This window comes from Lontra canadensis, unplaced genomic scaffold, assembly GCF_010015895.1.
Source record: "Lontra canadensis isolate GAN:19392208 unplaced genomic scaffold, GSC_riverotter_1.0 scaffold13, whole genome shotgun sequence".
Taxonomy (NCBI): Eukaryota; Metazoa; Chordata; class Mammalia; order Carnivora; family Mustelidae; genus Lontra; species Lontra canadensis.
This window is the reverse complement of record NW_022631007.1, coordinates 28576111-28600475: the sequence shown is the minus strand read 5'-3', so window position 1 is coordinate 28600475 and position 24365 is coordinate 28576111. Positions and strand designations below refer to the sequence as shown.

At 37.9% G+C, this 24365-nt stretch overlaps 1 protein-coding gene across 5 annotated transcripts in view; it reads left to right on the top strand.

Moving 5' to 3' along the window:
- ITGB6 (integrin subunit beta 6) overlaps positions 1-12143 on the top strand; it is a 126043-nt gene extending 113900 nt beyond the window's left edge. For 4 of the 5 annotated variants that reach the window (XM_032857926.1, XM_032857925.1, XM_032857922.1 and 1 more), the window contains 2 exons: positions 3743-3909; positions 9975-12143. In XM_032857926.1, coding sequence (XP_032713817.1) covers positions 3743-3909; positions 9975-10073 — 266 coding nt within the window. In that variant the 3' untranslated portion in view covers positions 10074-12143. Of the gene's footprint in view, positions 1-3742; positions 3910-6762; positions 7101-9974 lie in introns of those variants that run through there. The other variant, XM_032857924.1, reaches the window with a different exon arrangement.
- Positions 12144-24365: the final 12222 nt, after the last annotated feature.

Genomic DNA, 24365 nt, shown 5'->3' with positions numbered 1-24365 from the left:
GGCTCCCTGCTGAGCAGAGAGCCCAATGCGGGGCTTAATCCCAGGACCCTGAGATCATGACCAGGGCTGAATGCAGAGGCTTAACCCACTGAGCCACCCAGGTGTCCCATGGATTCCATTGAAAAAATGAGTTCCAAACAACAAAAATGAACTAGAACTGTTTTTAATTCAGGGGCTTTTGTATCCAGTTGGTTTTGTTTTTATTTTTATTTTTTATTTTTACCTTTATTTGGGTGTGTAAGAGAAAGATGCTTTTAGCTGATAAGGGCCTCCTTGTTACTGAACTGTTGGTCATTTTTTGTTTGTATGTTTGTTTGTTTGTTTTGGTGCTTCCACACAATCTGAGTGGCCCATAAACACGCCATCCTTCTGAAAGCACTCAGACTCTCTGATGACTTTTTATTAGGGCTTTTTATTCTCCCTATGCTTTTGTAGTAGGGAAAAGTGAGAGGAAAATTACCTTCCCAAGGCTTAAGGGGAGTCACCTGATAGATCCAAGAAGGCTTATCCCTGTTCATAGGTAGGCCCCAAGCTTCCAGGGGCCCTGAAGACAGAGCCTGTCCTAGAATCTGTAGGCCCTTCTCACAGCGCTAAGACTAGAGAATCCCAGGGTAGCCCATCAAATACAAGGATAGGAAGGAGAAAGTTAAGGCTAAGGATTCCGGGGGTCCTACAAACAAATTTTAAAAGAAACCAAATGAACAGTCACCATCAGGGTGTGTGTGGCTGTAGGGAGAGCTTTGGCCGTCTTTTTTCTTACACCTGGAAGAATTTTCAGAGGAGAAGGGCCACATTCCTAAGAGCCACAGTCAAAGAATGACAGTTGGGAGCCTTCCTGGCAGGGATGTGGGTGTGGATGTTATACCCACAGGTCCCAACATGGAGGTTCCAGGCCCTTGAAGTCTTGAGGATAGAAAAGGAGGAAGACTATAGTTGTTGTAATAATAATAATAATAATAATAATAATAGCAGCTCTCATTCATTGTGCCCTTACTAATGTCATATGCCAGGCATCATTCTATGTGCTTTACACGCATTAATTCTTTAAGCACCCTCCATATTACAACCATGTAAAGCAAGTGTTGCTATTATTTCCATTTTACAGATAAGGAAATTGAGGCAAAAAGAAGTTAAAAAATATGTTGGTCTAGCAGTAATTAAGTACCAGTGCTGGCTGGGGAGATCTGGCTGGCAAGCGGGGAGTCCATTCTCTTAACTACTGTGCTATACTGCCTCCCACTGGCTGTATGGTCATAATGAATTCCTGGCTACTGGAAACATGTTGGATCAGCAGCATAGAAATGTTATGCAAACCACATATGTAATTTTAAATTTTCTAGTAATCTCACTAAAAATAATCTGGTGATATGGATTTTAGTAATGTCTTCTTCAGTCCATTCTATCCAAAATATTGCCACTTAGCATGCAATAAATAAATTATTGAGATGCTTTATTTTTTTCCATACTAACTCTTCACAGTCAATGTGTATTTTATACTTAGCACACAACCTAATTCGGAAAAGTCACATTTCTGTGCTCAATAGCCACATGTGAGAGAGCTGGCAGATTGGCAGCTCAGGGACTCAGGACCCGAGAACTAGCTGGCGCTGGCCAGGACTCGACAGACAACATAGCATACAGTGGTGGCCCTCTTCTCCCACCTAGAAATATGTCTTCAGTCTGAGCATCTCAGGAAATACTAAAGAGAGTGTAAACAGTAGATATTTCTATTGTATAATAACTGCTCTGGTACTTGGGCCAAAATCTTTTCTTGAGAAATGTAGAATATTTTAATGTGTAATATATTATCAGTGTATTAATGTATAATGACTCTAAGATCTTAAAAATTATCTCTGCCAGGCTATGCCTGTTCCTCCTTTATTCTTTACCAGGGAGCTCTCCTAATTCACATTCTGGCTGCAGGGTCTTAGCAAGCTTCATCTTGCTTTCCACAAGAACATGCTACACCCCACCCCAGACATTTCGTCATCAAAGATGTAGCCAGTATATATTCTCACTGACACATGCCTGCCACTTTCTTTGCAGGACTGTTGCTAACCTCTTAAAAGCAGCCATGATTCATCTGCTATGCTGGAAACAGTCTTTGAATCTTTATACTATAGTAACTACTTCATTAACTCCTTTATTTATTTCTGCATAATCTCCTTACATGTGTTTTTTTTTTTTTTTTAATCCAAAGAACAGAAGTGTGTGAGGCCAGGCATCATGCTGTTGTGGGGTCATTAGTCCTGCTCAAAATCAGATCAGTTATAGATCCTTACCTTGAAAGCAGCATGACTAGTCCTGTGTGTATAACTCTCCTTATTAAATATCTAAAGGCAATAAGAGTTAGGATAAACTAAGCATGATTCATTTCCTCCCCAGATACCACAGATTTGCCTCACTATTTGCAGAGGGAGGCAGATATTTAATGATAATTTTTATGTGGAATTTTTTTTCTCATGAAAGCAAGGGGAGAGCTTAATTATAATGTTTCATTAAGAAATGTATCGTCTCCCAGGAATATTGCAAGAATTATTAGTCATTCTGCTGTCAGTGAGGGAAGGCACTATATAATTGTGAAATTATATTAATATCATCAATAGAGTCAAAATAACATTTCAGAGAATGTTCCAGTTGAAAGGACTATACAGAACATCTAGTTTCCCAAACTTCCCCGAAAATAAGAATCCCTTGGGATACTGTTAATAATAAAAAATATCTGTGGCTCCATCTAAGACACACTGAATCACAGTCTCTGGGGAGGGATCTAGGAAGCTGTGAGTGTAATAAGCATGAGCAACTGCATGGTCTTATCCTCAGGGAAGTTAAGGGATTGCTGAAGTCCCACACCTTTGTTTGATGATTGAGGATCCCAGGGCTCAGAGAGATCAGGGGAATTGTATATCAGATGGCTACTATACATCAGAGGGCAACTGAACCCACCTCTTCTGACCCCAGTCCAGGAAATTCCCAGGACACCAGAGCACTAATTAACATTAAAACAAAACTAAAAGTCATCATTGTCGTCTATTAAAAAAAGAAAAAAGAAGCAGCAGCAAGTAGTAAACTTCTTAGGAGGGTGGGTTTTATATAAGTTTGAATATAGTCTCCTAGACAGTTCATGTTTCAAGGAAATCCATGAAAAAGTAACATCGTGTGTGTGTGTGTGTGTGTGTGTGTGAGTGAACACACACATACGCATTTCATTTCGATTCTGTCATGTACCCAGAAAAGACCATTTTTGTTATTAAACTGCAGTCTTTTTCACGGTCCTTTGTAGATAATATACTTTGTATATTAATCCTCATTCTTGGATTCTAACTCTTTTTACGTCAGTCATTCAAGTATATATCCATTTGCCTTAAATAACCAAACTCTATCTTTTGTTTTCCTTTGTAGGAATAGGACTTTCCTTCAACAAGTAACTCATTTTTTTTTTAAATACAGCAAAATGAAACATGTTACTATTTTCCTTCTACCAGAAAAAAATATGGTTGGAAAATTAAATGAGAAATGTTTTCTCTACATCACAAGATTTATTTTACCATCTATCCTTCTTTTTTTTTTTTTTTTTTTAAGTGACTTTTTTAAGGTTCCATGCTGGCAGCCCCAGGGCTTGGACTTACAGCCCTGAGATCAAGACCTGAGCTAAGAGCAAGAGCTGGACGCTCAACCAACTGAGCCACCCAGACACCCCAATCATACCATCTTCTTAATATAATTTTCTTTGTTTCCACAGACTGTCCAAAGCCCCCAAACATTCCCATGATTATGTTAGGGGTTTCACTGGCTATTCTTCTCATTGGGGTCGTCCTACTGTGCATTTGGAAGCTGCTGGTATCATTTCATGATCGTAAAGAAGTGGCCAAATTTGAAGCAGAACGGTCTAAGGCCAAGTGGCAAACGGTATGTAAACCCTTAGGGGCTATTCCTTGTCCAGGGGAGAAAGTGACTTTTGGAAGAGATAGATGTCAGCTTTCTTCCGCTCTAACAGAGAGTGAGAATGTCATGTTCTTTCCCTACCCCTTTCACTGCGTCCCTAACAGCTATGATTTATTTTCTGCTTTGAGGACAAAGGAACCTCCGTTCATTATCTGGGAGCTTGATAGTGCTCAGAGCAGGCATTTTTCTCAGTGCGGTGGGGATTTCCCCCACTCTGAAGAGTCTCATGAAACTCCTTATATAGCTGCTTAGGGACATCAAGGAAATACATTTAATCTTCATCACCAAGAGGAGCATTCAGGCTCCATTTGATAAAGCATAGGTGCTGTATCTAAATGCCTCTATAAATCGGTTGTGTTATAGCCAAAGGAATAATGTTCATGAGTAGCATGGTGGTTCATGCCAATTTCCATAGAGATACTCATTACTTATAATAGGTCACCATTCCAAATTGAGAAGGCTTTTTAAATACCATCCAGTTTGTTCCTCTGAATAACAAATTTTAAAGAGCTACCTAAAAAATACCTAACAAGTGTCAACCATTATTTATGTGTACTCCATAGATATAATTTATGTTTCTCCTTTTCACAGTAGACAAACACAAAACAGGACTCCAATTTTCTGTGTTTCTTTTCCACAGGACAGATAATTACATTTCTGGAGGGCCATAGAAACAATTTCATGGTTTTAATTTCATCTTTCTGTCTCTAATGGTGTGCCCAGCTCTCTAAAAGCAATTATCTTACATTGCTGATTCTAAATACAGTGATTTCACTGGAGAAAATATAGAAAAACACAATGTTCCTTTGGGTTCATCTGCCCAAATAAATGGATGTTAACACTTTTTTCCTCTAAGTATATAGTGATATCTTCAGTTCTTAAAGCACATAGAATTTCTCTTTTGGATAAATTTGTCTTGATGAGAGACGTCTATATCTTATGCAGTTATTTTGAAGTAACCCCAACATATGGCACAGGGCAATGGACAGTGAAAATTTTCATCTACTTCGTCTTCCTGTTAAAAATGCCTTTAGACACAACGAGCAAATTCAGTGCATGGATCTTGTTTTGATCCTAATTTGAACAGCCCAACTATAAAAATACATTTCTTGGACAACTCTAAGAAGGATAATATAGACTGGGTATTAGAATGATAGCTAGGAATTATGATTAATTCGATTGGGTAAAATAGTGGCATGATGACTTTGCTAGAAAATATCCATATTTTGGAGTGAAAGGAAATGAAGAGTAGGTTTGCTTTGAAATAATTCAGCCAAAGGAGAACAAGGAATAGTGAAGTGAATGTGGCAAAATCTTGATAATTGTTGAATCTGGTTGAGGAGTCTAGAGAAGTTTGTTATATAGCTTTCCTCTTCTTTTGTGTATGTATGAATTTTTCACAATTAAATAAGACCCTTTAGGAAAGTAAATTTGGACTTGCCATGAGAATATAACTTATCCATACATAACAAGAAAAATGTAACCTGATAGTTTAGTTTGCTGACTTAGAACATGGTATTATGAGGCTAAAGTGTGGTCAGTGAACTTCAACCAATCCCCTGGCCATAGATGTTTTTAACTCTCACCAGCTCTCAAGCAAATGCCTGGCAATGGTCAAAAAGGGCAATCAGGCAAAAGAATATAGTTAAGTTGGCACAAAGAACCATATGGCAGTAGTTGGTTGAACAATGCCAGCCCTGTGAAGTAGTTTGAGTAATCCCATCTTCAGTGTAAGGAAACTGAGGCTCAGAGAAGTTAAGAGACTTCCCAAATGATTGGTCCATAGTGGAGCTGAAAACCTAACTGAAGCCTCTTCCAAGCACAGCCTTGACCCTCCTAGAAATAATAAGCAGGTGTTCTGCAAACAAGTACTTCGGCAATGATGTGATGTGTATCTACTAACCAGCACATTTTAATGTTCTCACACAAAGGCATGAATACTGACAAATGATTAATATCTTTAAAATAACATTTTAATTAACAGCTAATTTCCTCAAAACATGCATTGTTTTCCCTCAGGATGTAGAACATGACTGAAATTCAAATGCTGAATTTTTACTGTTTCTTCATCTAAAATGGAATAAAAATAGGCCTTAAACAGATAAAAATCATAAATGAAAAATATTATTCCCTTGTTAAATTGAGTTTCTTTGAATAACAAATATTTGGTGTTCTTGACTACATAATAACTGGGTAATAATTATTCACTTGGATGCAAAAGAGGTTTAATTCAAATAATTCAATTCAAATTTCACTAATATATCCTATTAAAAATGTTATTCAGTACATCTATTTTTGGGGTCCTCAACTTGATTCCATTTTTAATTTAAAACCTGTTTCTTCCTGAAGAACTGAATTTGGTCTTCAAACCCCAGGGGACCTCCAGGGTTGGTAGGGATAGTTGGGTCTCCTGACCCATAGGCCTCCATTGGACTCCAAAAGTGTCAGAGCTCAGGACAAGAAAGAGCTTTGTTTCTTACCCCTTGAAACATTTCATCATATCTATAAAGAAAGCTTACCTTTTATTATACTTGTAAAAACAACCTCCCCATCCATATTCTTTATGAAAACACAAAGGGAAGATATTTAAATTCATCTTTGATTAGACATTTTTTCTAGGATGACACATCATTAACTAGAGGCAAAAAATGTTCAGTTTGACATTTCTTGCACTCATGGATTGATTTTTGTACTGTACTCAGCAAATTAGGTCTGTATTTGGCAGTTAGGCAATCATTAAGAGAGCTGTGGGTCATGACAGCGAGCTTTCTTATTACCACTTTTTTAAGCTCTAAAAATGTGCCATTGCATTTACAGAATCTACAGCCTAAATTAGCACCCCCGGACTCCTGGGGAAATCAGCCTGGTCACCTCAGATCAGGGGGGACCCGAACCTTGTCTAAAGAGTGAAAGACTTCAGACCCATGGGAAATGGAGACCCAAGCCTGTATCTCAGCTGGAAGTCCTCTGTAGAGACGTTTCCACCCACAGAGCACTAGAGGAGACAGTATTAGACATTGCCATGCTTTTTCCTGCAAACAAAACCTGCTCTGAGCTTCTTCTCTTGAGTTCTGATCACCAGCTGAGGGCAGGAAACACGACTGCCTCCCAGCAATATATACTTGCTCTTTCTCCACCTTTAAAGTCCCACCTTACACTCCTACTACGGCGGCATCTGCTTCATCCATCACCCCCTATTACCATGTCCAGGCCCTACAACTAGCTTTGCAAGAGATGCCCCTAAATATTGTAGACTTGAATAAAGTTGCTTCAAGATACAGAATGAAAACTGCACAATCAAAATTAATATTCAACTGAATGTCTACAAAATTATATCATGTATTCAGTCAATTACAACTTAAGTCAACTCCTTTATAGTGCATACTTAGTGTGGAATTCAGTGCATTTTAATATGTTTGTTTGTTTGTTTGTTTGAGAGAGAGAGAAAGAGAGACAGCATGAGGAGAAGGGGCCAGGCGAGGGGAGGGAGAGAATACCAAGCAGATTCCATACTGAGTACAGAACCATATGTAGGGCTCAGTCTCACAACCCTGAGATCATGACCTGAGCTGAAACCAGGAGTTGGACCCTCAACTGACTGAGCCACCCAGGTTCCCCACATTTTAATATGTTTGACATGATACGGGATAGGGCCCACAAGAGTTCCTGGTCCCATGACGAGCTAAGCTGGCCCTGCTCACAGCCCATTTACTCTTTCAGAGTATTTTTTTTTCTCTTCCCTAAGGGTCCCCCTTCCTCCCGGACAATGCTCCACTTGTCATCCCCAGCCTGCACTTATTTTTGCCATTTTTCCTCTTCAATTGAGTCCTTTATTTTTCCGTAACCAACTTAAACGTAATAGCTTGTAGTCTTTTTTATTTTTTAAGATTGATTTATGTATTTATTTATTTATTTATTTATTTGACAGACAGAGATCACAACCAGGCAGAGAGAGAGGAAGGGAAGCAGGCCCTCCACCAAGCAGAGAGTCCAATGCAGGGCTCGATCCCAGGACCCTGGGACCACAACCCAAACCGAAGGCAGAGGACTTTACCCACTGAGCCACCCAGGCGCCCTGTATAGCTTGTACTTTTAGCCTTAATAGAATCCATACATGATTTTTGTTTCCAAATGAGACTCCATCTGCATTTAAGACCACATCACTCTCCAAATTCCAAGTTCTTCCGGCAGCAGGTCTAAATAAGGACTAGAGCATGCTCAGAATTATCTAGGTTGACTTCAGGAGTAGAAGCAGTATGGTGACTTGGTCTTCACGCATTATTCACCACCAAGGAGCCTCTTTTCTGTTTACCCTCATTACTGAGATAGTATCTCTCTCCCTGAAGGCACAAGAACAAAGGTAACATGTTACTCAGTCAGAGGTCAGGCCACTGGCTCCAGACAACATAGAAGCAGGTGCAAGTGTGATTCCTCCTCACAATAAAGACACTGAGGCAGATCCAAAGGTGACAAGTGGGGAGATGCCTGGGAATGTTTTTCAATTTTATTCCGTTCTTCCAAGAACTAAGAGAAATGTACTGGGAAAGCAAATACAATTGTGGTTTTTGAAATCTATGTCTAGAACTTACTGCCGTCTCTACAATTCATGGGTTAAGGTGACCAAATACAAGATTTAGTAATTTGGAATGTCATTGGTGGTACCCAGACTTCATACACAAGTAGAAATGGGCTTGGAAATATTGAATGTAAAAGCTCCGGGGAGAGTATCTTTCTAACCCCCTCCAAAACTTAGAGAAGAGGAAATTCCAAATGTGAAGAAGAAGTATAAATCAGAACTAATAAGAAGAAGCAGCATTTACTGAGCACTTGATACGTGCCAGGGTCTGTGCTAAAGTATGTTATTTCATAGATTAGTTGGGCACTTTGGTAATGCCTCCTGTGGGTGAGGACACCACCACTCAGCATTGCTTAAGTGAGGTCATGTGGTGGCTCTGGGTTTGAACACAGGCCGTCTGACATCCACCCCTGTGTGGTCAACCTTGGAAAATGGGAGAGAAGAAACTGTATTTTACCCGGACATCTTGAACCTGCCTGGAGCAATTTAACCAAAGGAGAGAAACTGGAGGATCAAGCTTGGCGTTTCTTTAAACACCCACGGAGACTCAGTCCTGCTTGTCTTGGTGATGGCTCCTAGAAACACATCTACAACCCGAGAAGCACAGCTGAATTGTCCAGAGATTGGCACAAATCCTCTGCACTGCCCTAAAGGCAAAGCCATCTTGCCCAAGCTATCTTGGGGCCTGCACGTCTTCCTGAGCCCCAAGTTCCACACACTAATGCCTCGACTGTGTTTCACACACTGTTATTCTCTAGTAAGCTTATGCCACCAAATTCTTTTACCATCTAGAGCAGGCATTCACTGTCCTGGGGATCTTTCCTTGCTTCTCCAAGCAACTAGATGTTTCTCCTGAATTTTAATCTCATTTTAGCAAGATGATCAGTGCCCTTGTGTGATACCTCCCACCAACAACACATCTCTTAAAGGCAGACACTATGTCATTCACCCTTGTATGCTTCTACAAGTTCACTTCTCCTGTTTTTTACTTTTTTTTCAATTTAAATATTTCATTTTGGGGCCACCTATTGATTCATTCTATTCATTCAGTAAATATTGAGTGCTTGCTGTTGGCTAGACACTTCTTTCAATTCCGGTAAAACCACAGTGAACCAAACAGCCAAAGTCTTAGTTTCTGTCTGTAAATTAGTGTGTTTACAAACAGAGTAGGATTTTTACGATACATATAAGGCACTGGTCCTGCATATTAAAAATTTAAATGTAGAAGTATAAATTTTAAAATGCTAAGAGGCCTGACTAGCTCAGTCGGTAGAGCATGAGACTCTTAAAATGCTAAGAGTATGATTGATCAAATTTATTCAAATGGCTTCCAAACTTGAGCCTGACTCTCTTCTTCTAGTTCATAATGGACAATGAAATTATTTAAATATATTAAAATCATGTAATAACATACTTTCATTTGAACTTTTTTTTTTTTTTTTTTTTTTTTTAGGGAACCAATCCATTATACAGAGGCTCCACCAGTACCTTTAAAAATGTAACCTATAAACACAGGGAAAAACAAAAGATGGACCTTTCCACAGATGGATAGAACTACTTCATGCATGAAAAAGTCTGCTTCACTGATATGAAATATTAATGCACTATTTAATTTTTTCTTTTTTTTTTGTTGCTTCAAAACGAGGTTGGTTTAAGATAATAATAGGTCATTTGGAGATCAGTCATTGTCTGTATGAAGGTTAGAGACTGTGTTGGCAGGTTCAAAATAATCAGGAATAGAAATATCCTTAGCGAAGGGGTGACTTTGGGGATCATTGAGGAATACTAACTCTGGTGCATTAATGTCTCAAAAAATCATCAAAATGACTCAGGGGGGCCTGATTTGCATTTGTAAAATGTTTGAAATTAGAATCTCATTTGTTGCAGGAATATAACTACCTGAAGTCTTTGTCTCAGCAAAGTCACAAAGTCCATATGCTCACATTAAATAATCACACTTGTGAATTAATTCTAAACTTTTAGTAAGTTTGCCCTTTCCTAAAGGTGGGTTCTTCTAAAAATCTATGAAAAATGAGACGCTGACTTTTACTTCAATAGAGAGGATGCAATTCTTCTAATGTCCCAAATGTAATAAGTGTTAATTAATAATTTCTGTGGATTTGCATGTACCCAAAAGTCAGGTACACACACAAATAAATATTTTAGAAGAAGAAGTAATTTATAAATTAGAAAGTAAAAAAAAAAAAAGAAAATTATCAGTAAAAACAAAATAGTTAGTATATTAATTAGATTATTTCTAATTACCCGAAGAAGAAATTTCTACACTCAGTTTCCCTCCTGATCCTGAGTTCTCAAACCACTACTTGTCCCATATTTCTCAATCCATTTTTACTTAGTTTTATAGTCATCTAAACCCTGGAGATGTCATATGAAAGTTTTAATTTCTTATTCAAATTTACTTTAAATGGTTAGATAATCAAAAGGAGCTCCAATAATGAAAAATTAACATGGGTTGAAGAGAATAACACTTTAAATGGCTTTAAAGAAAACACATCAAGAGTACAGTCTCTCATGAGTAACAGGCTTTCTATCCATATTCGTTTCCATTTACATAACCTAACTTGCACATTTCAGCTGCATATGGTGACTATGCATCTTGTACTTACTTTAAAAGTAAGATTTTACTTGCAAACTCCATGTGGATAATTAGGGATCCATAGGCTGATTGAGGATATGGACTCCGTAGAATATTATTTCCTATTAGTACTGCTTCACAGAGCACTGTCATCTTATTTGATAAGGAAGCTAAACCTCAGAGAGTGAGTAGAAAAAATTGGTCCAGAATCTAGATCTTCCAGCTCCAAGCTATTTCTTCTCTCCACAGTATGAGGCTAACTCTTTTTCCATGAAATGATGGAAACATTTGGTTAGTTAAGCAATAACTATCATTTGTTTGAAAATGTCCTGAGATGAAAATAGCATTCAAACTACTGGAGCAGAGGTAAGGTCTTGTACTTTGGTGCAGTGTTTATTATCTTTGAGTAAACGGACTGTGAAATCTTTTACTAGGTGAATAGTTCATTATGAATGGAAGTTTCAAATGTACCCACTGAATTGGCAAAGATAATCTATGATGTTTCCTCAGTTCTACCGTATAGATCTGTACACATCTGATCACTTGGAGTCTTATTTCTTTTCTAGTTTCTAAATAACTCAAGTAAATCAGACACTTGGGGAATACACAGCTATACTAAAAGAATTACTAAACAATCACCTTGGACACCTGAAGGGCAGATGTACCCCCCCGTGTTCCTGACTGAAGCCTGGGGTCTGGGGAAAATCTACAGCAACAAAGATATTGCAACAGTGATGATGCAACAATGGTATTCACCTCTACATGTGACATTTTTTATTATTACTAGAATGGGATTCTAGAAAATATGAGTTTCCTTTGTGTGTATATTGGGGAAGGTAGAGAAGAATCTGCTATTTCTCTGAATACTGTTTTGACCCAAGGCTGGACCTTGAAAAGGCCAAAACATTAACAGTAGTACTTCTGTTCACTGAAGAGTTATATTACATGAAGATAAATGGTTTTTTTGTAAGTTGTTTTATTGTATTATGTGTTGACATAAATAAACATGGTAATTTAAACAATGAACCTTAGATGGATGATAATTCCTTTTATTTACTTGGTACAAAACCCTCTTCTTGGATTTCCGGATCCCTCTGTGACCTACTCTGACTACCTGATGGTCTCATTCTGGGGCCAAGGAAAAGAATGGAAAGAGGCAGCTATCAAAGGCAGGAGACAGCAAGGAACTAGCTGCAGTTTGCTGCACAGTTACAATACCCACATCACGAGGTGTTTTTTTTTTTAAAGAGGCCTGGACATTATCCTACATTTTGTAAAATCAGTATTAGTATTATGGGCCAAATTGTGGTCCCTATTCTAAAACTTGTATATGGAAGTCCTAAATCCCATTACCTCAGAATATGATTGCCTTAGGAGAAAAGGTCTTTTAAAAGGCAATTAAGTTAAAATGAGGTCATTAGGTTGGGTCCTAGTCCAACATGATTGGTGTCTTTATAAGAAGAAGAGATTAGGACACAAATGTGCACAAAGGGACAACCATGTAATGACACAGGGAGAGTAAGGTCATCTACAAACCAAAGAGAAAGGCCTTGGAAGCAATAACCCTGCCAACACCTTAATCTGGGCCTTCTGGCCTCCAGAATTGTGAGAAAATACATTTCTGTTGTGTAAGCCCTCCACTCTGTGATACTTTGCTATGGCAGCCCGAGCAAACCAATACAGGTACATAGTGCTACTTTTCTGGGCATCCATTTGATAGATTCCATGGTGCCATGCTCCTTTTCTCAAAACTAAGCAGAGAGAATCCAGGGCTTACACAAGAAGCCAGCCTACAAGAAGGCCTTTTGTTAGAAAAGCTCTTTCCTTAAAAAAGGATAGGGAACATCAAGTCAAAAGTACTCATACTCCAGGGGCGCCTGGGTGGCTCAGTGGGTTAAACCTCTGCCTTTGGCTCAGGTCATGATCCCAGGGTCCTGGGATTGAGCCCCACATTGGGCTCTCTGTTCAGCAGGGAGCCTGCTTCCCCCTTCCCTCTCTTCCTGCCTCTCTGCCTACTTGTGATCTCTTGTCTATCAAATAAATAAATAAAATCTTAAAAAAAAAAAAAAAGAGTACTTATACTCCAAAACAAACTCTGTGTTGTTGACAAAAGCTGGGGATATCTGGAAATCCAGAAACTGTTCCCATTTTGAATAGCCCTGAGAAAATCACTTTCCACCTTAGTTTTTCCATTGGCAACATGTTGGCCCTGCCTGTATCTTCCAGCATCTATAACATAGTAGATGTTCACTAAATTTGTTCAGGCAGTATTATTGAGTGCTTATGATTATGGATACAGAAATGAACAGAATAAGCAGTTCCTGCACTCTCTGGTAGGGGAAAGGAGAGGATAGTAAACAAATGAATATCCAATATCGGTATACACATCCCAGATCCACTTGTCCCCACCTGTCCCCCAGGTCTAAGCTGATAGTCACCCCAGCACCAACTCATACAGTTCCTTTAATAGTAAAGCCCCATCTTTCCCCTAATTCCCCAGGGGTTGGGGAGCCACAGCAACTCCTGTGCCCAAGTCCAGAGTGCCTGCTGGATCTAGGTAATAAAACAGAAGTTTTAAAAGAAGAATGCAAGGTTAAGTCGCTCTGAACATTAAGGCACTGAGCCTGGGAAAGGAGAGGAAAGAAACAAAAAGTTTACTTGGGTGGGCTTGGGGGAAAGCCAGGAAAGACTAGAAAATTTGGGAAGTGGGAAAAAAAAAGTCTTTGGGGTAGCATTTATGTATGGGTGATGTTGAGAATAAGATATATGGGAATGGGGGTGCTCAGCTGTTCATTTTGAAAATACTCATTCTTGTGAGCCTGCTGTTCCCCTGACTAAGGCAGCCCGTGGGGTTTCCCAGCAGGAAGACCCAGCTCCATGGGGGTTTTGGCTGAGAGTCCACATGTTTTAATCTGGTTCACGTTTCCCCTTTAAGACTCTTCAACACAGAAAACATCATGCCCTGAAACACCCTGTGAAACCCCCCAAATGGCAAATGGCAACCCCCAAAGCAACCCAGGGTCTTCAGATTTGTTCTCACCTTCACCTCTCTACACACAGTCCTGTAGGTACTTCCAGTACCAGAGAAAGCTCTCCTACCAATAACATTCTTTAACCATAGGAGAAAGCTGACCTATCAAAAGAGTAAATTTATTTAAATGTTAGTGATTCGTAGCAATTTTTGTCATCTTCATTTCATGGAAATCTAAATGAGAAAAAAAATTCCTTATTCAGAGGGAATGAGAAACAGGGATTGAATGAACTGTGATAAATAGAAATTTTCCCTTCTATTAAATTTTATTATACTGCAGCAGACTCAAATCAGTACAACTGAAAAGCAAGGAACCTTAAGTTCAGGATTTCACAGAGGCTCTTTTAAAGGTCAGTTGGGCTTGGCTACTCTTGTAATAGATGACCGAAGTTCTGGATGAGGCTCCTGCAGACAGGGGGTGGGGCAGCAGCCACCTAGGCCCACAGCTTGGGTCAAGGCATTAATTCCTTTGGTTTGTGGACCACCACAGGGTTAAATGCTGCCTCCCTGTGCCTTGGAGATATCCAAGTGTGAATCAAAACTTCATCCTCTGTTCTCTCCCATTTGGCTGCACAATCAGCAAAGAGAGAGCAAGAGAGCAACAGGGGATGTATCCCAGGAGTTTTTGTCCTATAACCTGTCCCGGAAGTAGGCCCTGGGAGAAGCACTGGGCACAGGAGGGCACAGATTGGGCCCAAAGCTGCTCTTCTGTGTCATTAACAAATCTCATGGAGAGTCAAGTTCAGTTTGAAATTTCAGTCTGACCTTCACAGTCTCTAGGTGTGTGTTTTATGAAGAAATTTACTGCTTAAATTGTTTTGTTTTTTCAGCTTGAAATGCATTTACATTCACAGTCCTTGCAAAACACCTAATCCTGCTTCAGGTCAACATCTAAAGATGATACATCATGAAACTCTATTGTTTGTCAATAACTGGGGAGAAAGTCACTAGGTTAATTTTTTCATCCTGTGTAGGCTTTGCTATGCCTAGTATGTGTGTGTGTGCATGCGTGCGCACACGTGTGTGTGTGTGTCTTATTTTTTTTTAAAAACATCCTATTAAACAATTTTTATCTGTTTGTATATCTTGCCATATATAGGTACATATATACCTATATATATGAACATATATAAATACAAACACACATATTTCTTATTTTAATAGCTAGATCTTCTTAGATTTATTTGAATCTATTACTTATTATTTATTTATACCTATTACTACTTAATAGATGTATCTATTGTTTCTTATTTTAACAGATGTGTCTTACTATCATTAAATAGCTTGCATTGCTAATAAAAATTGATAACACATACTGTTCCGAGTGCTTTATAAATGCTAACTTATTCAGATGGTATGGTATTATTAGTACCTCCCATTTTACAGATGAGGAAATTGAGTCACAGAGATCATAGATAGTATAAACACTGCATTGGGATCATAAAAATTAAAATAAGTAGACTAGCTATTACTGTATTTTGCATAGTTTCAGTGTATTAAATGTCTATTTCACTGATTTCAAGAAATGTGTCAGATTTTAGACACTTTTTTACTAAGAAGACGGAATTGGAGAAGAAAAATATATAAGAGAAGATTAAAATCTTTCTCAGCACACAAAGCTACCATTTAATATCCTACGCTTAGATTTAGGCAGTAACAGGATGTGAATATATGTGTCTAACTTCACCTGCTGAGAAGTTCACAGGGAAGAGCTAATAGTCTGATGACACTCCTGTCCTTAACCTGGTTCTATGTATTATCATTGTTACATATATTGCCCATATTTCCTAGGGTTCTTGTGAGAATTAAATGGAACAACATATTAAAGAATTTCACATATTTGTTTAATGTTCTGTGAATGGTAGTTGTTTTTCATTAACTGAGTTCCTCCAATAATCACCCTCTTGGAAAAAGAGCAGAGTATCCAAGGTTGGGGTTTAGATATGATTGGAAAACTATGACAAGTTTTAAGGAAAAACCATGAAGCACATGAAAAAGAAAAAGATAGAAAGTTCTCTGATACCATGAGTTAGAGAACTCAGAATAAGGGTTAAATTATGCACAAGAATGATGTTTCTGGGTAAATGTGGTAACAGCTTCTTAAACCAGCCCTTAAGAGAATTTTGTAGAGACTGAAGTCTGACCTGTAAGCCCTTGGGTCCAAGGCAATTCTATTGTGGTGCCCCTTTGGAAAGAGTGGGACAAGGAAGAGAGGAGCTGCTTGCAAATGGTGAAAGGAAGATGGGCCCTACTGACCCAGAAGGCAGAGCATCATGCTGTCTAGTGGGAGTGAATGGCAGCATTGGAGGAGGTACCTTCCAGGGCTACAGGTTGAGCAGAGATCTAGAGACAGGCAGTAGCCAGGAACATAGTAGATGACGGGAGACTTGGGTTGGACCTGGAGGCAGGTGCTCTGTCAGCTTACACAGTGGAATGTGGAGCAGTGTTTTGGGCCTGGGTGTGATACCATTGAGAAGCAGCACTAAGAAGCTGCTTCTTAAGGGCCATGTAAGGCACCCCCTGAGGATTTTTTGGATGCCAGAGGTGAGTTTAAATCTCAGAAGGGGTCCCTTAAGTCTTCCAGGTGCCATAGTGAAGAATACAGCCAACAAAATTTAGGTCTAAATGTTAAAAAGACTTGGGGGGTCCCGGGTAGCTCAGTCGGTTAGGCATCTGACTCTTGATTTTGGCTCAAGTCATGATTTCACAGTTGTGAGATCAAGCACTGTGATGGGCGTGGAGCCTGCTTAAGATTCTGTCTCTCCATTTCCCTCTATTCTCACCCCCCCTAAAAAAAAATAATAAATGTTGGAAATACTTATTCATATGCTGTGGGTGCTGACACTTAGGTTTGGGACTCAAAGGAAAGAAATAGGAAGGCACTGGGAAAACCGGGGAAAGGAGTGGGAGAATAATATAGGTTGTGAGGACCTAAAGGCAAAATCAAGAATACTAATGGAAATAATAAGGCCACAACTATTTATGACAAATAACAAACTCAAGTGACAAATACCAGATTTTATTTTTAAAGAAACTTGAACTAACAAGCCAAGACCAGTTCAGTTTGGGCCTAGCCTTTTTTGAAAATAATTGCTCTTACTAACAAACAGGAATTTGCCTGAATAGAAAGTACAAGTCAAAACAACAGAAAGATTTAGTAAAAAGATGCACAGGTTTTCTGCAGCTCACGTAGATGAGTCACACAATCCCCTCAGGGAATACGATTAAAGACAAAGGACCAAGGAAAATCCAGGAGGCAGGGTATTTATCACATTATGGGGAGTAGGACAGTGTACAAAGTATGGCCATGCCATCTGGGTGACCTGGGTTATGCGTGGCATAACTTTATGAGGCACACAGAAAGGAAGTGTGCCATCCCCACAGCTGAAATTAAATCACCCTGTAAATGAAACTAGTAAAAATCCTTACACAGAGATAATTAAGCCCTTGTAAAAATAATCCAAGAGACTGTCTTGAAACAAGTGATTCAGGAAGATTTGGATATCCACAAACAGAAAAAAACCAGATTAGGGCTGGAATGTGATTTCTGTAAAAAAAAGGTCACAAGACGACTGATGCTATTTTCTACTGTATGGTGTGAGGAAAGATAGTGCTAATGGAGAGCACTGATCTTCATGGAGCCTAGGAAAAGAAAGGTGAAGGAAAGTCCTGGTCATTGTTTTTCTCATAGTGCCAAAAATGAATAAGAAGCTTTAGACACAGGCGTGTCCTCTCCTGGTGGGACAGCTGCAGGAGTGCAGAAACCACTAACCAAGCTTTTCAGTGAGAATTCCTAATGTAGCCTCTTGTCCTTCTAATATCTTTTCTATGAAATTGGGTTAAAACCTAATATCCCAAATTAGAATCATTTATAACATAAGAAGGTGGGTCTGAAGTGTTCTCCTCAGCTAAAACACAGCCATTTTAGCCTAGAGACTTCAGTAACATGATTCTAAGATTTTATATTTTAGTTTGGATGCTCAGATTTGATTTGTTTTTTTACACTTACTCATTGGTTCTCGAATATGCTCTAGATAAATACAAAATGCATTCTCACACACATACACACACACACACACACACACACACACACAGCACAAATACTCCTTGGGAAAAAACAAGCAGAGTCATAAGGCATTGAAAAAAATGTTATAGTACAGATTTCTAGAGTTCCTTATGCTAGTCTTTATTTCTTCCTTCCTCCTTTTCCTCATAAAAGTGAGTTTGGGTGTCAAATGCAGATGTGATTAAAAAAAAAAAAATCCCTAAAAAATAGATGAGATTTCTGCTTCCAAAAAGTGGAGTAGCAGGAAACAGATTTACTCCCCCAACAAAAGCAAACAAACAAAATACATAAAAGAATGGTTTTCAAGATGCTGGACATTAGGCATTAAAAGATACCCGAGACACAGAGGACAAACAAGGTGGGTCCTACATAGTCCTAGCTTATCTAACTGACAGTTGTAGAACATTCTACCCAACAGCAGCAGAAGCTATTATTATTATTTTTAAATATACATGAAATATTTAGCAAAATAGACCATACTCTAGGCCATAAACAAATCTCAATACATTTAGAAAACCTCAAATCACACCAAGTATGTTCTTTGACTATAATGGAATTTTATTAGAAATCAATAGTAAAAAGATATCTGGTCAATCCCCAAATATTTGGGAACTAAATAATACACTTCTAAGTAACCCATGGGTCAAAGAAGAACTCAAAATGAAAGTTAGAAAGTATTTTAACCTGAACAAAAGCATAATATATCAGAATATGTGGGATGCCACTAAAGCAGTACATAGGGGTAAATTTGTAGCAATAATGCCTATGTTAGAAAATAAGAAAAATCACAAACCAATGACCTCAGCTTCTACTTTAGCCAGAAAAAGAAGACAAAAAAAAGACAAAAACAAAAAACAAAAAAAAAACTGAGCAGAAGAAAAGAAATAATAAAGTGGAAATCAATGATATAGAATACAAAAGAACAAAAGAGAAAATCAATGACACTCAAAGTTTCCTTAAGATAAATAAAACTGACAAACCTTTAACAAGATTGACTGGGAAAAGAAAAACAGAAAAAAACAAGTTCTCAATATCAGGAATGACACGTGATATTTCTGTAGAGTCTACAGATAGTAAATGGATAAATAAGGAAACATTATGAATAACTTTATGCCTATACGTTTGAAAACATGTATGAAATGGACAAAAAAATGAAAAGACAAAAAAAATTTCAAAATTTCAAAAATTTTCAAAATTTCAAAAATTTTCAAAAAATTGAAAGGCAAAAAAAAAAGGTTAAAAAAAGAGATAATCTGAATTTCCCTATATCTGCTATAGAAATTGAAAGCATAATTAAAAACCTTTCTACAGGGGCACCTGGGTGGCTCAGTGGGTTAAGCCTCTGCCTTCGGCTCAGGTCATGATCTCAGGGTCCTGGGATCGAGCCCCGCATCGGGCTCTCTGCTCAGCAGTGAGCCTGCTTCCTCCTCTCTCTGCCTGCTTCTCTGCCTACTTGTGATCTCTCTCTCTCTCTCTCTCTCTGTCAAATAAATAAATAAAATTTAAAAAAAAAAAAAAACCTTTCTACAATGAGGAGTGCCTGGGTGGCTCAGTTGGTTGAGCATCTGACTCTTGATTTCAGGTCAGGTGATGATCTCAGGGTCATGAGATTGAGCCTGACTTCAGGCTCCGCACTGGGCCTGGAGCCTGCCTGAGATTTTCTCTTCTCCTTTCCCTCTGCCACTGCCCGCTTAAAAACAAAACAAAACAAAAAACCTTCCCACAAAGAGAAACCCAAGCCCAGATGGCTCCAGAGATAAATTCTATCAAATGCTTAATGAAAAAATTATTCTTTGAGGCCGGCATTAAGCTAATATCAAAACAAAAGACATTACAAGAAAACTAAAGACCAATATTCCTCATGAACATAGATGGAAAAGTTTTTAAACAAAATATTAGCAAATCAAATCCAATTGCATAAAATCCAATCCATCATAGCTAAATGGGGTTTATATTCCAGTAATGCAGAGTTCATCTAACATACAAAAATCAGTGAAATAATTCACCATATAAACAAACTACAAAGAAAATCATGACCATCTCATAAATGCAGAAAAAGTGTTTGACCAAATGCAACAACTATTTTTGATAAAACCTCTCATCAAATTAAAAATAGAAGATAACCTCTTTAAGCTGATAAGAGACATCTATGAAAACCCTATAGTTAAGATCATACTTAATGGCATAAGACTGAATGTTTTTCACTCATACCATTTCTATTCAACATATACTTCTAGTACTGGAGGTTCTAGCTAGTGCAATCAGCCAAGAAATAAAATAAAAAGCATTCAGATTAAAAAGGAAGAAGTAAAACTGTCTTTATTCATAAACAACACCATTGTCTATGCAGAAAAATTTATGGAACCTATGAATAGCTAGTAGAACTAGTAAGTGGGTTTAGTAAAGTTGCAGGATACAAAATCAATATATAAAAAAATGAAATGTGTATCTATATCTGGCAAAAAAATTACAGATTGAAAAATAATTAAATGCTATTTACAATAGCATCGGGGTGCCTGGGTGGCTCAGATGGTTAAGTGTCTCCCTTTAGCTCCGGTCATGATCTCAGGGTCCTGGGATCGAGTCCCACATTGGACTCCCTGCTCAGTGGGGAGTCTGCTTCTCCCTCTCCTCTCTGCTTGTGCTCTCTCTCCAATGAATAAATAAAAATTTTTAAAAAAACAATAGCATAAAAAATATGAAACACTTAGGGATAAATGTGATGAAAGATGTAAAAGAACTGTACATTATAAACTATAAAACATTGCTGAGAAAAATTAAAGATCTAAATAAATGAATAAGTATTTCTTATTCATAGATCAGAAGACTCAACATTGTTACGATGTCCATTCTCCCCAAACTGATCTACATATAGAATGCAATCTCAATTTAAATCCTAGCAGGATTTTTGTAGAAGTTAACAAGCTATTTTCAAAATTCAAATGAGAATGCAAAAGACCTAGAATAGCCAAAATAACTTTGGAAATGAAGAACAAAATTGGAAGGCTAATAATACTTAATTTCAATACTTATAACACTACCATAATTAATATGGAGGTACTAGTACAAATACAAATAAATAATTAACACATGGAACAAAAAAGTCTAGAAATAGACCTATATAGACAACTCATTTTTTATTAAGGTGAAAAGGCAATTTAGTGGAGAAAGGATAGTCTGTTCAAAAATGTACTGGAAAGATTGAATATTCATGCATAAAAAAATAAACCTCACAGTATAAACAAGTGTTAATTCAGAATGAACCACAGACCTAAAAGTAAAATCTTAAAATATGAAGCATTTAGAAGAAAACCTAGAATATCACTGTGACCTTAGGTTAGGCAAAGATTTCTAGATTTCAAAAGCATGATCCATAAAAAGAGCAAATTGATAAAGTGAACTTTACCAAAATCCAAAACTTCTGCTCTTCAAAAGACAATGTTAAGAGAAGGAAAAAATAAGCTACAGACTGGAAGAGTAAATTTGCAAATGAGATCTGATAAGAAATTTGTGTCCAGAATATATAAAGAACTCACAAAACTCAGTTATAATAAAACATCAATTTTTTTAAATGGACATAAGATTTAAACAGATACTTCACCAAAAAAGATATATGGATGTTAAAAATAAGCACATGAAAAGATTTTCAACATCTTTAGTCATTAGAGAAAAGTAAATTTATTTCTTTTTCTTTTTTATTGAAGTATAATTGACAAAATTATATGTATTTAAAGTGCACATGATGTTTTGATATACATATACATTGTGAAATGACTAGCATAATCAAATTAATTAACATAACCATCACCTCACTATTAGATTTTTTCTTTTCATTTTTTTCCTTTGACAAAAACATTTAAGATCCACTCTTAGCAAATTTCAAATATATAATACATACATACATTTGTTAACTATAGCCGTCATGCTGTGTGAGAAATGCAAATTTAAACTACAATGAAATACTACTATACTCTATTAGAATGGCTAAAGATTAAAAGACTGCCATACCAAGTGTTGGCCAGGACATTAGTTTCCTAGGGTTCCTAGAAAAAAGTATCACAAATTAGGCGGCTTACACAACAGTAATTTAATGTCTCACAGTTGTGAAGGCTAGAAGTCCAAAATCAGTGTTGGAGGAGTTGGTTGGCTCCTTCTGAGGTTTTAAGGGAGAAACTGTTCCATGCCTCTCTCCTGGGTTGTGGTGGTTTGCTGGCAATCTTTGCCATTTTTTTTAAGCTTTTGTTTATTTATTTGACAGAGAGAGAGCACGAACAGGGGGGAGCAGCAGTCAGACGCAAGGGAGAACAGACTCCCTGCTGAGGAGGGATGCAGGGCTCCATCCCAGAATCCTGGGATCAAGACCCACACTGAAGGTAGATGCTTAACCTACTGAGCCACCTGGGCACCCCAATCTTTTGCATTCTTTGGCTTGTAGATGCATCACCTCAATCTCTGCTTTCTTCTTCATATAATGTTTTCCCTGTGTGCATGTTCTTTCTCTGTACCCTAATGTCCACTTTTCATAAAGACACCGGTCATAATGTCCTCATCTTAACTTGATTGTCTGCAAACACCTTATTTTCAAATAAGGTCACATTAACAAGTATTGAGGGTTAGCCTTTCAAGATCTTTGGGAGAGAATACAATTCAACCCATAAGAAGATATGGAAGGGGGCACCTTCATGGCTAGGTGGTTAAGCGTACTTCATCTCAGGTCATTATCCTAGGGTCCTAGGATCAAGCCCCACATTGGGCTCCCTGCCCCAATGTGGGGCTTGATCCCAGGACCTTATATTAATAAATTGCTTTTTTCTAGTAACAAAATGCCAATAAAGCCATTATGCTGGAAAAAAAAACTATATATTGATTTTTAATCATAATGCAGAAAAAAATTAAGCTATATTCATGGGTTCCTTATCATTTAGCCACCCATTCCTTCCCCCTTTATAGCAATCCATACATTTAACAATACTGTGATTCCTGTTTCAACCCAGAAAAATAGGTAAGCTATGGAAAAGCCAAGTAGCATGGCTTGGATGACTCCCAGGAGAACTAGCAATATCAAACAGGTTTGCCAATTTCCTACTGTTCTGTTCACTGAACTTTACAGAGTTTCTCAGAAAGCTGCACTGAAGTCCAATATTTAAACCAGTTAAACCTAAGAAAGGTCGAGGAAGCCCTCTATCTACAAGTTTCTTTTCATAGCCCCATGACTATCTCCTCTCTAATCCCAACTATCCTCCTTTTCTATTCTGAGGTTTAGCATTTTAAATTGGCTTAGAAATAAAACTTAATGGCAGGGCCTCTGGGTAGCTCAGTTGGTTAAGCATCTGACTTGATTTCAGCTCAGGTCATGATCTCAGGGTTGTGAGATTGAGCCCGGTATCAGCACAGACACTGCTTAAGATCTCCCTCTCCCTCTCCCTCTGCCCCTCCTCACCCCGACTCTCCCATTCTCTTTCAAATAATTAATTAATTAATTAATTAATCTTAACAATCTCTAACCCTGTGAGTATACATGATAAGATTACCATGAACATACCAGAAACTTCTTTGTCCCTGATTCACTAGGATCATTTTCCCTACCTCAGAATGCCTGTGGCTATATTTCTGCAGGCCCAGTTGTGCTGGCCTTTGGCTCACATTATTTCTCATCTTACAATAATCCTGTAAGGTAGGTTTTTATTGTCCCACGTATAGAGACGAAACTCAGCAAGATTATGTAATTTGACCAAAGTAACACAGCTAAGAAATAATAGAAGAAGGATTTTTTAACCCATCAGTTCTACCCTGCTCTCTATCTGCCTCCTTCTCAGACCCTTACATACTCCTTCAAGAGGAGAACATACTCACAGATTCTGTCTAGATTTTTCTGGGGAATCTTTAGATGAAATTAAAAGGTGCAGGAACCTTCTATTTTGTTATTGTTTTTATTTAAAAGGAACGTTGGTGATTACAAAAACTATCTTATATACATTTCAGAACAGTAAATGGAATAGAATATCTAAACTACCAGAAAATGATTAATAGATGTTAAATAAATATAGATCACTCCCCAGCCTTTCCATTCAAGTTCTGGGAAAGGTAGAGACCAAAGGTTGTCTTGGTAGACAAACAGAGATACAAGGCTTTGAGAAAGCTCTTCGGTGAA